This window comes from Perca flavescens, chromosome 1 (assembly GCF_004354835.1).
Source record: "Perca flavescens isolate YP-PL-M2 chromosome 1, PFLA_1.0, whole genome shotgun sequence".
Lineage (NCBI taxonomy): Eukaryota > Metazoa > Chordata > Actinopteri > Perciformes > Percidae > Perca > Perca flavescens.
The window spans coordinates 8,910,060-8,926,818 of record NC_041331.1 but is presented as its reverse complement, the minus strand read 5'-3'; the positions used below and the strand labels follow the sequence as shown (position 1 = coordinate 8,926,818).

The 16,759-nt window shown below is 37.9% G+C and overlaps 1 protein-coding gene across 1 annotated transcript in view; it reads right to left on the bottom strand.

The window, feature by feature from the left end:
* The window catches only part of aldh1a3 (aldehyde dehydrogenase 1 family, member A3), a 41,433-nt gene extending 26,917 nt beyond the window's left edge, over positions 1-14,516 (bottom strand). The window contains exons 1-5 of the mRNA XM_028581929.1: positions 14,225-14,516; positions 13,980-14,084; positions 13,050-13,190; positions 11,083-11,212; positions 2,435-2,496 (exon numbers count right to left, since the gene is read on the bottom strand). Coding sequence (XP_028437730.1) covers positions 2,435-2,496; positions 11,083-11,212; positions 13,050-13,190; positions 13,980-14,084; positions 14,225-14,323 — 537 coding nt within the window. The 5' untranslated portion in view covers positions 14,324-14,516. The remainder of the gene's footprint in view (positions 1-2,434; positions 2,497-11,082; positions 11,213-13,049; positions 13,191-13,979; positions 14,085-14,224) is intronic.
* Between the last annotated feature and the right edge of the window lie 2,243 nt (positions 14,517-16,759).

Genomic DNA, 16,759 nt, shown 5'->3' with positions numbered 1-16,759 from the left:
TACAGCACAATGTCCCTCTCCTTCCACTCTCTCTGTTTTGCAGTTCTCAAACTCTGTTTCCTTTGGGAAACAACAACAAACTTCGAGCTAGCAAGCTACAAGCTGAAAATGGTACGTTTTGATCGTCCAACAACGGCCTGCTTGGTTCTTTCAGGGAATGATTGTAAAGATTTACAAAGAATATGTTTACGTTTAATGACATTTACTCTCTTACTGAGACGTTTTGTGACCGATTGGTGGGATTGCTGTGGAGGAAGTACACACGGCGAACTTCATTTAATAATGTGCCATTTTCTTTTGCGGGGTGCAAATGTTCCACCCAAACAAATTTCTGGGAGTATTTAGCAGAGCCACCGCCGCTGCGTCCAGAGCTTAGCGCCGCCCAAGGCGATTGCGATTGGTTTAAAGAAATGCAAACAACCCAGAGTGTTTTTTTTTCTCCATCCTAAAATGAATGTCTGCGCTGTGGAGATAGGTCTTGCAATGCAAGACTAGTAACTGATCATAGACATTAGGGATGTACTGAAAGGAAAATTCTTGGCCGAAGCCAAATAAAATGAAAAAATTGGCCAAAGCCAAATGACCGAACATGCTTTTTTTATCGCGCATCAAAACGTAATTGATCTGTAAAGATTCATTGAGCCTTTTTATTTATTCGGCCGAACACCAAAAGTGCTTTTTTTTGGAAACACAATGTGAACAAGCTGGTCCCAGGCCAACAATAGCACACTGAAACCACTTGAATCACTATACAAACAAGCCATAAAAACTTTAGATAAAAAACAAAGCGTTTCCATCACTGCTTAATTTTGAAGAAGTACCAGCTTTTAAGCTGGGAATACCTATTAAAAAAAACGTATGTTTGGTATATAAAGTCATTCATAACCTAGCTCCACCGCCACTTGCCTATATCAATAGAAGATCAGATACTGTTTGAGTCACAAGAGGATCCTTACGAGGAGTTATTCCGATGCGGAAAAGTTCTTTTAGTCAGTCAGCCTGGTCCATCAGAGGGTCAAGAGAGTGGAACTCAATTCCAAACCATATCAGACAGTTAAACACATATACGTCTTTTGCTGAGCAGCTAAAACACTGGATGGTCAATACATATACATGTCAGCACTAACACTATTTATGATACATATTATTCTGTTAGTTTGAGTCAACATACATGAAAATTTTGTTTCTTCCTAGTTTAATACTGCTCTTAATGATCTTAATGGTTATGTCTGTGAATATGTATATGTATATGTATGTGTGTATGTATGTGTATGTATGTATGTATGTATGTATATGTGTGTATGTATATATGTATATATATATATATATTTTTTTAACTTTATACCCTGTTGTTTTGCTCTGTTGTATATCCTTCTGCTTTTGTGTCGTGTCTTGTTTTGTGCTACGTTGTGTGTTGAGCTCTGTTTTGTTGTGTTCTGTTTTTGTGATGCTTTGTGCTAAGTTTTGTTTGCTTGTGTTGTTTTTTGTTTCTTTGTATTTTAAAAAGCCTTTTTAACATCGAAGGCAGGGGACTACAGATGAAAAATAGCCTTTTGGCTAATTCTGGCTTTTTTTAACTCATGGGAAATCATGTGTTTTATTAATTTGCGCTGTCCCCTTTTATGAATAAACTAAACTCAAACTCAACAGCTGTCTTGAGTGTCAAAGTCAAACGCTTTCTTGACCCAGTTCTCCACGGCCTCCTTCTACAGGGTTTTCTTTTCAACATTAATAATACTCCCATTTTCAGGTGAGGACAGAGCTCAACCCTGCACTGAATTAGTCACTAGTTGGTGAAACCAACAAGAAAATAAGAAGTAATGGAGTTCCAATCCATAACGCATCATCTCACTGGGAGCTGCTCAGCAGGACATATAAGACTCCCATTTCTGCTGCAGCCGGTCACTCAAGTCCCAGAGTGACCTTGCTCTTTGGGGTTTGGATCTCTGTACTGATCCACAACTAATCCATATTTTCTGACACTGGAGAGGACAGCAAACACGCATAATGGCTTTTCACAAACTGTCAGAGCACTGTCAGTCTTTAACTCTGATGCCATGCTTAAAACACGTGATGATTACTATCCATATGTAGATATACGTAAGAGCTGTATACCACAGTACAAGAAGTCGGTATCACAGCAGTGTGTTGGACTCATTTTGGGTTATAAATACGATATTGTGCAATGTTCCGTTGTTTTAAATGCTTATTAAGAACAGATTGTATTACAGCAGAATGTCCTGAAAGTACCTTTTACTGGATCTACTGTACACACACACACACACACACACACACACACACACACACACACACACAGACACACACACATATGTCTGTGTGTTTAATTTTCACACCAAAGTAATGTGAATGGTAATAAGAAATCCTATTATACATTATTGCTCATAAATTCAAACCAGATCTGCTCTGGACTTACTGGAATGATAGCTCCACATACGCCAACAGGCTCATGTCTGGTTAAACACATGAAGCTTTCATCTGTAAAAGAAGAAGAAGAAAAAGAAACAATCAGTTTGATCCACTGTACTATAGGTTGAAGGTAATATTTAGGCCAATATTGATATTGGTTTAAGGTACTATTAAAATTTTTACATGAAGTAGATTTTTGCACAATAAAGTTGTTCAGTTATTTGTAAGTTAAAACAGTTACAATCATTGGCCTTAAAGAAAGTTATTTACTGAAAGGAGACTAAGGGGCGAGGTCGAAACCTAAAAAAAAAAATTTGACTTTAAAGGGTAATTTTTTTGAGTCATTTTGCCATTCATTGGTATAGTGACTAATGTGAACAAAAACTTTTGAAATGTATCCAGTAACCGGCAACTGCGAACTGGCTGCACTGAATATAAAATCTGTCGTGCTGTTTTTGCCGCTGACAGGCTCAGATTATTATTCTCAGTGATTCAAAGATTGTTGTTCCCATTAGTCCCTTAGACACAAACCCATAGGATAATAGGGTCCAGGTTACCCTGTAACACTGGTGACCGCTTTTCTCTTTTTGTGACTTAAAAAAAATGTGACCACATTAGTCCTTGAACCATAATCAAAATCATGATCATAAATAAGCTGTAACAACAAACAAGACTGGAGAAAAGAACGCTATTTAAATATAGTTTTCATAAATGCCTCTGCCCGGGTCCGAGTCACTAAATGATTTAAGGCAGATAGACCGGATCTACAGTAACACATTCTGATGGGTCACAGATTTTTGGTGTAACACCGGAAAAGCCTGTGTTAGTGTATCCAGCCAGGTAAAGGGTAGCAGGAAATCTTTATATAGGCCTAATTGTATTTACATTTTATTTTAGTTATGTTATCTGTCGTAGTTATGGCTGAAACTGGGGCAGGACCATCACAGAAAGAAAGGAAATGAAACAAAGAAAAACTAAAATCTAAATGGGAGAGTGACAAATGTCGGTAAGGCTTTCAACAGATGGAGACAATAACGTGATTGTAAATGATTCAAAACTGACCCTGAATTGGCCCTGTTCCTTCTGAAAAGGTATGTAACATGTCTATTTCATTTACAAAATAACTTTACAATACAAGATGTGGTTGTACGTCAATAGCCTACATTGAATTACATCCCCCTTCCATTTAGCGCTCAGGTTTCTATTTCTTTTTTAGTCCGTGTTTGTGTTGGCTTACTATTTTCTTTTTCCCTTGTCCCCAAAGCGTCCTTGGGTTTCATGAAATGTGCTATATAAAGTTATTATTACGTCAGTTGCTACAACAAACTCTTAATGCTTTGGCTCGTGACACAGTGACAGTGATACCCGGTTTAGCTCACGATACATCCAAAGTAGGCTAAGTTACCTTATGCAACACTTGAAATGCATGATGCATCTGTAATGTACTATCTTATTGTAAATGAATTATTTTCTGTCTGAGTAAAACATTCATCGCAACTATATGACCTCCCAGTAAAGCTAACTCAGTAATACACTGGGTAATACAGAACCAGCCGGCACACGCTAGAAAAGCAGGTGTGGTAAAAACACTACCGCTTTTGTCCAAAGGGGCAGCTAGAATCAACACAAACTAAAAGTTCCTTATAGCCACTTTAACCAGGTAGTCCCTTTTTGAAGCCAAACCAAAGTGTTTCCAAACCTTAGCATTGTTACATCATATGTTTTGATTTGTAACAGTTCACAAAGCACTTCTACATGCCATTTTGCAGTGCATGGACAAACAATTTAATTTGGAGGACTTGTTGGTTCTTAAATGACCTTTTCTTAAATTGAACAACTTAAAAAAACATCACAGAACACGTAAGTGGATTATTTAAAACATTTACTGCACTGCATTCATAAGCTTTTTGATAATCAATGTCATGTTTAAGTTTCCCTTACATTATTGCATGGTTACATTGTACTGTTTAATTTTCTTAAATCAAAGTGCAATATTTCTGTTGCATTGTTAAGCTGTTTTTAAATGAATCCTCTTGGAATGTTCCACCCTACTAACATTAAGATTCCCACTCCTTATAAGTTGTAGTATACAAGGACGTGTCAGATGCTCAGCAGATAACTGGTCAAACCTGGCTTCCCAGTCTGCACCCTGACCTTCTCCAGTTACCCGCGTAACTGATCACAGACTGGGATACTCCCCTACAGCAGGACTCATCTTCAGCTGCTTTTATCTTTGAGTCACTGGGTGAGTCCATGTTCAGTCACAGCTTACTGAAGGTTACATTCACTTGAGTCACTTGGGAACATACTCGTGCTGTCTGTGTGTAACACAAGATTCAGACAGACAGCCTCAGGCCCACTGTAGCTTTGCGAGGCTAATACTTATTCCAAACTGACACTTCGGCTTCTACTTCCAAATCAAAGGCAAGAATATCCCACTATACTAATGGATTTATATAAAAAATCACACACCTCCTGAGTTTAAATCATAGACTGTAAAAACATTGGAAATAGCATCCGTGAGGTCACCCATTGGTTTGTGGACTGCCGTTTTGAAGCCTTGAGTTTGACAATACAGGCATCGAAATTGGAATGAAAGAAAGAAAACATTGACCAAACGTATAGTCACGCACCCTACACACGCAGCCTCAAGACAGCCAGAGCAAGTGCTGCTCAAAGCTCAGAGATGTTCTAGAATGCCCATATTTCTGGCAGAGTGGTAGAAGAATCTTTGCCCTTTGCGAGACAGCTACAGTGGGCTTCTTTCATTCATCCATTCATTCATTCATTCATTCATTCATTCAGCCAGCTAACTCTGACGAGTGTGAGTAATACAATATCTCATAGGATAGGTAAACCAAAGATGTTCTTGTAGCGTTATGTTTATCATCTATGTTATATGTTATTTAACGTTTAACCTATATGTGTAGGCTGTGTATGATCTACAATTTGCAATACCTATTGTTAACATTATTAGCAGAGTTACAGCTAAAAACTAACTACTACGGCACACAGCTGTACTATAATGACATTTCAGTTTTACTTGAGCTAGCTACTTAGAGGTAGGCTACTTGGTAATTTCTCATTAAATGAAATGAAACCAAGAGTGCAGACTTATTATACTATTCATCACAAACTTGTGCCAGTTGCATTAGGTTGCCAGCCTGTCAGTGATGACTATCTCTGGCTTGCTGGCTGGCTCATTGAGCAAATGTTGATTACAAAACTGCCAATCCTACTTCCTTGCCATTCATTTGGCATTGTTGTTGTCAATAGGACTGCTTGCCTATTTCTCATTGAACACAAATGTCTGCCTCTTGCCATATTATATCAGCATACTTTTCAACTAACTCTAACAGTCGTCAGAATTGGCCCTGGGTAGGCTGCTAAATGTTTATTTTATCACTATAACATTTTGCTCGATATCGGAGGACTAGTCTATTCTATGCCACTCTTAGTGACACATTCCAGGCCAGGTTCAAATCACTGATGTTTATTAGCGCCGACAAACACTGAAACACTGTATAAAGACAGGATAAGTAGGCTACAAGACAAACAATCACTCAATCAATGATGCAACTAAATAGCTACACATAGACAAACTAAGATGATAATGAATCAAACAGGCAAGATATAATAAATTTCTACATGGTCTCCAACTTTGGGCCAAAATTATAATGTATTCTCATGTAAACTATTCATGTTAGCACAGACATTTTTGGAAATTGCTTAGCCAGAGTATCTCACCATAATGGTTATTATATTGCCAGATTCCAGACAATCCCACTTACAAATATGAATATATATTTCTAGTGGTATGCTTCCTAGTAACATTAATGCAAAAATATGAAAACAAAACTATTCCACCTGTGCATGGTTAAAATTCTGAAGTGCAAAATAATTCAGGCAAATATTTCCATCCATAGATAAGAATAATCAAGTCTAACCTCTGAATTTCTTTCCAAAGTGTACCAGATTGATGCATTTAAACGTTAAAACAGAAAAGAATTTCTTACAGGGGAGCATGCCCATGGACCCCCTTAGGGGGGCTTGTGCCCCAGTACAGCTCTAGGTCTAGTGAGGCCCCTGGGGCAGTGTCCCCGTTTTAAGTTTACAAAGATAAAAACATTACCTGTTTTAGAGGTATTTACGCTTCTGAGCTGAAAATGTCCCCGGATTTTGTCTCAGAAATCTGGTCACCTTAGTCTTGGGCCCTCTACTATTTCTCATTATACATTTATATTGTATATTTATATTTTAGATGTGGATGGCTTTGTATGAGAAGGATAACACCATAAAGGTGATCACACCTGAAATTAGGTTGTATTTTCAAAAATAATTTTTACTTGGATCAAAACTTAGGAACATACATGCTAAATTTGGCAAATTCTTGTAAACTTAGCTGCTTGCTGAGACAAACCAGCTTCCTTTTCTTGTGACTATCATTCACTGTTGTTTCAGAGCAATGGACAGAGCTTTGTTTTGTGTAGGGGCCAAGGGTGTGTGTGACAGCGCTGTCCATAGCAGTGAAACAGAGCTTGATAATTGCCACACAGCAGTGAACTGCAGCTCTAGCGGCGTGCGATGGGCTAATCCTAGTTTTATGGTGTGTTGTATCGGTAACGGTAATGTATTTGGCACTAAAACATGAATCAATCTCACTTTCTCTTTCACTCACTTGCTGAGTTGCTGTTGCAGGCAATACTATGAAAAAGAATCCTGCCGACACCTATTTACACTTTCATTATATATATATAAACTGTTTTGGAAAGGGAAGGCCCTTTCAAAAAATACTTGACAGGTGATTGGATGAACCATCTGCCTATTGCTTCCGTTGTTTTTTAACATTTGCGGCCGTCACACACACCTAAACCACGCCGTAGCTACCAGTAGCTTCTCACCTGGCGCTGATTGGTTTGGTTAGCTGGTAGTTTAGACACAAACACATTACTTGAAGCCTGACAAGACAGATTTTAGTGTGATGGGTGATCCTGCGATTCTCACGTGATCTCGTGAAATCGCAATATTGCGAGAATCCAGCTGCTGTGTAAGGTAATAATTACGCCGCCTTTGGCTGAAATTTCAATTGTATCGAGCACTAAATGCTTAACATATTTCATATGTACAAGACAATATCTCCCACGTAGGACATAACATCTCCTATGTAGGAGATAATATCTCCTAGGAGATATACTTTGGCAAATATTGCCTGAATAGTTTTTTCCACCTTGCCTTTCAGTGCTTCTGTACCAATAAGCTTATGCAAAAATGTAATTTCCTGTAAAATAAAAAGTGTAAGCAGTCAATCAACCAGTTATTGTGTCCGCAGTACTAGTTAGTCAACAATTCAACTTCTAGAAGTGATTGAATTGAAAAGTGAAAATTCTATTTTAAAAAATCTCTATTGGTGTTTAGCAATGCAGATACTTTTGGTTTTATTCACCCACGTTTTTTTCTGTCTTCATTATTAATAACAGTGCAGTGTTACATATAACATATGACTGATTTGTAGGCTCTTATTTTGAATTAACCAGGGTCGAAACCTGTCCAGCATCCTTAATTATCATCATCCTATCTTTGTTTCTACTTTTGTAGTAGGCATGCCAGGTACATTTGTTTGGTTTTCTCATTTTTCAAATGCAATGCATAGTCAGCAAATAGGCAATACATTGAGACTGAAAGAGAGGTTTTGTGCATTATTGAAGTTTCCAGTACACAACAGTGAGTTGTCAATTTCGATTTATCCAGAAAAATTGTTACTTTAGCTTTATTTGCATCCACTGAAACCAGCAGTCTACATCGCAGCTCTACCACCACCACACATCAAAGTGTGTATGTAGCCTTTCATATTGTACTATAACTCAGTTATGTGTTTCATCTTGATGAGTGAGTAGTGAAACTGCTTCAGTATAAAGGTGGGGATTACAGGCTGAGTGGCTGGCGGTTTTGCGAGGCATTGAGCCAACAGTGATTGTTAATCCTCACAGACTGTTGCACCTCACTGATTACTATCTCAGCCTCTTCCTCTTCCTTTTGTCCTGTCGTGCCTTGCATCTCTCACCACTCTATTGGGATCTAATCAGGAGGAAAAGGCAAGCGTGTTTTGTCTATCTGCTTTCCTGCAGAAGCAAAGTAGGATCTGACAAGATGGGGGAAGTATTAAGAGCCTGGATGAGATACCACCCAGGGCTGTGAACAATCCTGAGCCGGGCCAAGTCAATTGCACTATAGTAATTAACTTGTTTCCCAATGGTGCACTGGTTATGGAGCCCCTGAGGGGACATAAAAAGTTTTTAGTGCACAATGGAAACTCATCTCATAGGCTTCACTAATTATCTTGTGTACACTCTTAATTATCAGTATTAATTTATTCATGTATACTCATTTTGCATTATTTTGTATGGAGTTCATAAAGAAAAAGTAAAGAAAAAAACAATTTGTGTACACAAATATTTCATTTGTTAGCACAAATGATTAATTAATGCTCTCAAATGTATGATTGAGTAAATACGTAATTGAATAAATTAGTTGAGTAATTATATGCGCACCACAATACTAAAACGCTCCTCCTAACTGACCAGATTGGACAAAAATTTTAACTTCCGTTCCTGTGTTGCATTGACGTCAAACAATAATTTGAGAATGCAAATCATATCCTTTGTTATGGCAGGAATCAAGTAATCCGGAAAAAAATACTTGATTGTGTGCATTGGTTATTCATTTGAGGGCACAAATTACTAATTTATGATATCAAATTACAGTCAAATTTGAGTCAATCCTGAGTGCATTACAAACTATGTTGTGCACTAAAAACCAAGGTAGTTTTGAATTTTCAATTAGTTTTTATTTTATTTAAATTTTGACTTTTTAATTTAATTGAGTTTAGTTTTAGTTTTTAGAGTGTGTTTGCTAGTTTTAGTTTAGTTTCAGTTTTTACAGAAAGATTTACTTTTGGTTTATATATATTTAGTTTTAGTTTGTTTTTGTCAGGGCCAGGTAGAATGTATCAGAAGTATGTAAGTATTGTTGTTGGAGCAGTTAGGCTTGGGAGTGATGTATGTATTTGTGAATGTATTTTGTGTTTTGTATTTACTGTTTAATTGTTTTAAGGACCCCCTCGAAAATGAGATGATTCATCTCAAGGGGTTATCCTACTAATAAATACATATTAAATATACACACAGAATACATAGTTGGAGAATTGCCATGATGTTTAATGTTTAATTTTGTTGCCACTTTAGTGTCCGATGTAAAGCTATTAAAGCACAGCGTCATCTCATGTCAAGTTTGTTAAAGGTTTTAGTTTTGATTAGTTTCAGTTAACAAAAAATATTTTAGTTACAACACAAGAGACATTTTAACTGCATTTTGCAGTTGTCCAAACAGATTTTTTTTTATTATTTTAAACAGCTGTTTAAACAGGCCACATTGTGGCTCATATTTTACCCACACTTTGCACACGTAAATATTTTTCTCAAATGTACAGAGATTGTGAAATAGTGCTTCCAGAATGCAGGTGACCTCTACGTTGTGTAAAGTTTCCTCCCCTTAGAATCACATTGGTCAAAGCCTTATTGATACCACACTAGGGTTGGGTACCGAAACCCGGTTCCACTACGGAACCGGTTCCTACGCAAACGGTAGTATTCGGACCGGATTAGAACGCAAATTTCAGTTCCTCATTTCAGTTCCGACTGAAATATTTTCCCTCTGTCGCTACGGACAGTGGCAGAATCTTTTTTCTTTCTCCCTTTTCTGCCGAGTGGCCCACGTGCCTGCTCGTGGTGTGAAGTGCACTCTACAATCCCTGCTGGATAGACAGCTTTTTATACATGCTCCGAAACGTACGTAAAAATATCACACTTTCTCTGTAGTCTACCGTTAGCTAGCTACCCTAAATGTAGGCTACTTTTAAAATGGAATATTTTCCCTCTGGGCTCACCAAAACGGATGTTAAAGCATATTAACCATTCACTGCACGTGATCGCTAGTAAACATATTACACTTGCTCTGCTAGTCTATCGTTCAGGACAAGACCCTGTAGCCTGGTGGTGGGGGAAGCCGGACAGCCTCCCCAAATTGTCCTCCCGTTCAACTAATACCTGGGTGTGTACAGACCTCTTGGACACCATCTGAGAGAGTTTTCTCCTGTGCAGGACATGCCATAAGTCAGGATAGGTGTCCTATCTTGCCAAAGAAGGCAGATATGGTCATTTTTCTGCAAAAGAACTGCTAAAGTTTGAAGCTGGTTGGCATACCAACTCAACATTTATTTTGTTGTTACTTGTTAATAGTGTAAGTGTTATTTGTTAAATTATTGTAGTTGTGTGTTAGGTGACTTAGGTTTACTTATTATATATTTAAGTACTTTAAAACGTTAATATATTGTTAAATTGAAATAATTTTCAATTAAAAAAAAAAACTCCATAAAAAAGCCTTTCTTTTATGTCATTTTTCAGTTTTTCAAGAATCGGTTTAGGAATCGGAATTGTTTTAAAAGTACCGGTTCGGCATCGGAATCGTAAAAATCCAAACGGTACCCAACCCTATACCACACAGGATCTTTTCATATCTCATCATCATCTCATCTTTGTTGGCCATGATTTTTTTTTGTTAAATTCCTGACAGTTAGAATAAGATGGCACACACACTCACCTACAGGCAGACTCTTTCCATGGATCTTGTCCGCCCAGCCTGCATAGTAACGAAGGGTTTTGATACTGCCGTCCAGGTCAATGAAGAAGGACTGCAGGAAAGGCTTCCCCGTGTCCAGAGTCTCCAGGGTCTAAAGAATCAGAAAACTAGCATCACTGGTCAAGCATGTTACACGTTTAGCTGAAATATTGACTGATGTGAACAAAAAACTTTGAAATTGGTCCAGTATTGTATAAGCGTGAATGCTGTTACCTGGCTGCAATGTAACCCTATGGGACAAATGTGTTTCGTCAATTTCCATCCACTAAAAGTTCAGTTTTTGTTCTGACAACATTATGGAAAGGATCCCTACAGAGATAGACCTTTTTATTAAAGAGTAAGATCGTTTTTGTTTGAACTAAACCAAACTCAATAGACTCTATTTAAATAATCACTACTTTTAGCGTGTATACAGCCAGCATATTTTCACATGTAAATGGGTGAATTTACATTATTTCAACCCAACCAGAGTGATTATTGGAACAGCAGAGAGATGAAACAAGACAGTTTTTGATGGTTTTATTTTGTTTCTGTCGACTTTGAATGCAGAGTGTTTTACGATGATGAAATTATTGTTTATTTAAATGGAGTCTGATGAGTTTGTGTACATATGTATACTGAAATTACTTTTATTCCATTGTTAAATTAAAGGGACAAAAGGAGAAGTGAGGATCTGCAGCTCTAGCAGATACTGAAACCACTGTACTACTTTACTGTACCTTTAAATGCTCTGAATCTGGTCTTTATTTCCCCAAACATAGCTGGGAATTTAGTGTAATTAGCCATATGCTGTACACTACCACTCCAGAGCCTGTTTGCAATTAGCAGTCACATGCAATCTAGTATTATTACTTCACTCACATCTGTAAGGGTTCATTTACAGATCTAAGTCTTAATGCAAGCTGGCAGCTAGACAGAGTGAATACGCACAGCAACAGGATTTCATTCCAAACAGTATCTGAAGGAGGGGGGAAGTAACATCCAGCAATCATTACAAAGAGAAAAGAGAGACCAGGGTGGGGTCATGATGTCATGCAATAATTTAGGCCAATCCCTGATATGAAAAAGTCACCATCATGGACATTTTTCAGTTGCAGGAATAAGTCTGTTGCTTATAAAACAGCACTTGCTTCTATAATTGAGATATATTGTTTTAAATTATATTTGAACCACAAGCAACACAAGAAAAAGAAACTCTTGATGTCGTTCAGATGAAACATTTAGCATGAGTTAGTCGTGTTTTTCCACATGTGACACTGAATTTATGTAGACATGGGGGGTGGGATTCAGCAAAGAGGAAACGTGTTTGTAAGAAGAAATAAATGAGCAGCGGTGGAAGGTAACTTAGCACATTTACTAAGGTACGGCAAAAAAATAAATACAGTTCTGATATTTCCATTTTTGCTACTCTATATTTCTACTTCTTTACTTGTAAGTTTTATCTGCAGTACTATAGTTACTCGGCAGATTAAGACAAGAAAAAAATCTGTAATGATCATTAAATATGATGCATTGATATACAGATAAATAAATTATATATATAAATTACCTAAAACACCTCCATCTTGAGCAGATACAATAGTTTAATGATTACAAGTTAATGCCTCAGTTATAATAATCAAATAATATGATGTATGATGCCATTTTGCTAAATAATGAGTGACCAATTTTAAAGTACATTTTGAATATACTTTATAATTTTTCTACCACAGGTAAATCTGTAATTCTTGAACTGTATACGTCCATCATGTTTTTAAGGAAAAAACAAGCACCACTTTGAATTTTAGAGTAAAATGGATGAACTGTTTGTGGAACAGTATGAACATATTCAGAAAGGACTTGTTGTTTTTAGCAGATGTCTGCAGGAAACATTTCATTGCTATGACCTAGTGTGGGTAGCATAAAGAAAGTAGTGAAAGTAAGCCCACCGCCAGCAGGAGCCGGTCCCTCTCCATCAGGTCAGCCAGTTTGTGTAGCAGCATTCCGCGGCTTGACGTATCCATTCGCCGCCACGGAGAGCCTCTCTGCCCGGCCGCCTTGGCTGCCCCCACTGCCCTGTCCACATCTTCCTACACAGAAAAATTAAGCAGAATAAAGTGGGACAATAAATTGGAAAAGGAGGTTGTTGCAAAAAGAGAAGGTAAGGACAAAATAATAGGCTCACATCACAAGGAAGGTTGATTTATTGTGATGTGAACCTTATTAAATAAGTGAAATTACAGTTTTTTGTCCTCCTTAACTTGGGAACTTGAGATGTTTTTTTCTTCACTTTTTAAAGCAGGACAATGTCAAAACACACAGGTCTGCCGTATAAATATAAAGTATAAAGTAGGCTGTGCGTACAGCACATGAATGACTTTCAGTGCCAATTATATGTGCATACGTAGTAAGCGGACTGGTAATATTGTAATAGTAGCCTATACTTTTGAAATATTTTGGTTCCCACTTTACCTTTATTTAACAAATATGTAAAACTATATTGACAAAACTATTTGGTTGATATAAAACGCTACTTTGCAGATAAATTATATACCGAATTTGGCAAAAGATTCTTATGTATCTGATTAAGTTCTTATGGCATGCTGGATTTCATTGACATTGTTCTGACAAACAGAAAACCTGATATTAACAGATATTTAAATGAATTTGGGCTTACATTTTTTCTCTCCAATTGATTCAGAGCCAGAGCAGATAACAGTAAAGACATAATGCTAGTTGAAAATCTAAAATAAAGTTTCCCTTTAAGGTCTTAATTACGCATGTAGGCCTACATGTGTATGTTTTATTCATTATTGTTATTTATATTATATTATATATACATATATATTTTACAAATAAAATAAAGTCTGCCTACTTACTTTGTCTGCTTCTTCCACATCACAGATTTTGACACCTGTCGCTGGGTTGAAAGTTGGAAATGTCTTTCCGCTGCTGGATGTGTGCCATTCATTGTTGATAAAAATCTGTGGAAAGCGGAGAGAGTTTGTAATGGGTTTAGTTTGTGCCACAACTGATATAAACTATCATTAAAGTCAAAAACACAATTATGATAAATGCTCCCAACCGTACTGTACCTGCAGCAGTTGAACTTGTTTTCTCTTACCTTGGTGTGTCTGATCTCCTGGACTTTGACAGGTTGAGGAAAAGGCAAAGCTGAGATCCCTTCAGCCACTCCGTTCTCTGTTGTTCCATTCTGTGCCATTCTGGGTCCGCAGTACAGCCCAGGGCCAGTCTGTCTGCTCCGTCGTCTAAATACTGCCAGCCCATATACTGGCTTTTTATAAGAATGCAGAGTTCCTCCCTCCTCACACAGCAGTTGAGGAAAGCCCAACTCCGCCCCTGAGCTCAGAAATGAAGGGCCCTTCTCTGAGGGGATTCTCTTTCTTACAGCACCTTGGAAACATCCTGCAACCTATTTATTAATGATTCTGTGTTAATAGTGTGGAAGGTGATGTTATCTTCTTACTTGTGTATACAGTAAGCAAGGCAACAAGTACTTTCCAGTAATGACAATGGAAAATAAATTCAGTGCATTTTTACTTTTATTTTGGTGGGATGTGTGTGTCTGTGTGTGTGTGTGTGTGTGTGTGTTTGTGAGAGAGAGAGAGAGAGAGAGAGAGAGAGACCTCTTAAATAGCAAAATTTCACACCTGAATAATTTGGCTGTCTTTCCTTCCAGACAATGAAAGTAATGAGACTGAAGTAATTCTGCTGCACAACATTTACATCGCAACACAGGAGCTTTGATCTGCTTCTGTCAGCCTATTTGGACCGACTGCAGGCTGTTCATCAACTGTGCAAAGGTGTTATGAGTTGTGAGGTTCCTCGCAAAGTTAGTTTTTGCACCTGGGCCTGGTGAAGTTGAATGGAGTTGAACACATGCAAACAAATGCTTTTGTTCTGGAGGACAAAGCTGCTTGCTTGCTCCAGGCTTGCACTCCTACACAATCTGCTATTGTTTCCCCTTCATCGCTTCTTGTCACTCTTTATGTCAAAGTTTAATTAGGACAACGGGCTTTCGCAGGCTCATTTATCACTTCAGCAACTTTCTAACACTTCATAATGAGAGAGAGAGACTCAAAGGAATTGCACAAAGGGGGGGTGGGGGTGGGGCTTGGCAGGATGGATAAGTCGGGAAACAATATGAAATGCAAAGCATGGGCCCAGACCCATGCAAATAAGCAGGAACCTGCACTGGAAGTTCAAACAGTTTAAGGGATTAGCAGCAAGTGAGACATCAACATGGACACCATAAATATTTTTTAGATGGGGCCAGCAAACAAGTATTTATCAAATTATCTAACAAAGCCACTGTAGTTTTTATCAAATCTTGTGCATGGAAATTGTGCATTGATCTAGGATTATTTTCAGTGGTGGATTAATCCATATTTAGTAAATACAAAGTATTTGTGGCAGCGGGACAAAGTATGTGGGAATGAGTAAAGATAAACTACAGTTTGTGTGTTCATGGTAATGAAGAAGATGTCACCCAGTGCAACAGTATGGCTCACTGGTGTGCTTATACAACAATGGTGCTCTATGGCACAGAGGAATAAGATACAGTTTATCAGGCTTTGAAACACACACAATATTTATGCAAACCAATTAAGGCAAAGAGCCAAACTCACTTCCACTAAATTCTTCCCTTAATTTACAATTAAGTGAAGAACTTAAGATAAGTTATAAAATGGCCGTATAGGTCGATTGAGCAAGCAGATGTGCCAGATGGTCTCTAGTTACGTTAAGCGGCGACCTCTAGTGGCTGTCGTAATTATCTAGGGAGCAAACAAGGAAGTAATTTGTCCGTTGTTTAGTTCCAAAGAAACACGACAATGTATAAAAGGCTTCATTACCTTGTACCGTACGTTATGGCTCCGTAGCAGACGTTTTTGTAAATATAAGCTAACGATTGTGTCATTACCAAGTGACTTACTGTCGCATAGTAGAGGAATTACCGTATAGTACAGGAGAAGCTCGCAGGCAGTTTCGACTTACATGAGCTGTTTAGGTTTAATTACTAATGTTAACTAGCATGTTAGTTAGCAATAATTAGCCTTCTCCTTACTGTGCCCATGTTATCTCCTACATCCACCTACACTCTCCGTATCTGTAAGATTGGGAATGATTGAGATTTGTCTTGGCACAGCTACCAGAAGACTTCCAACTTTCAGACACGTTGCTCACGTCACATTCTCTCAGTTGGAGGCTGCGCAGTAAAGCTGGCCATCACCGGAAAAGTGCTTCTAATAGCCTTCACTGGTCTCCGTCCAGAGCAACAGGGTCTATTGGTCCATTATATACTGTCTATGGGATTTATGTCCGGTGTGAAAACAAAAGTCAAGGGTCACTTTTTATAATCAGTCAGATTTTACAGACCTAATTCCAAAGTAGTTATATCTGTGAGGTAGTTACGTCCTCATTTAAGTAGTTTTGTGTGACTCATTATAGGCCAATCCCTGATGTTTTACTACCACTAAGTATTTTTCTTGCCTAAACTTAACTCTGTTTCACAGTGTTATCTACCTGTTAAAACTGCGACTGTTACGTTAAATAGAATGGTCACAGGGTTTAAACTGCCTTGGTGGTCTTGGTTACGGTCATGTGTTTAAAGAAGTTAAATTGACTGCTCATACATGTC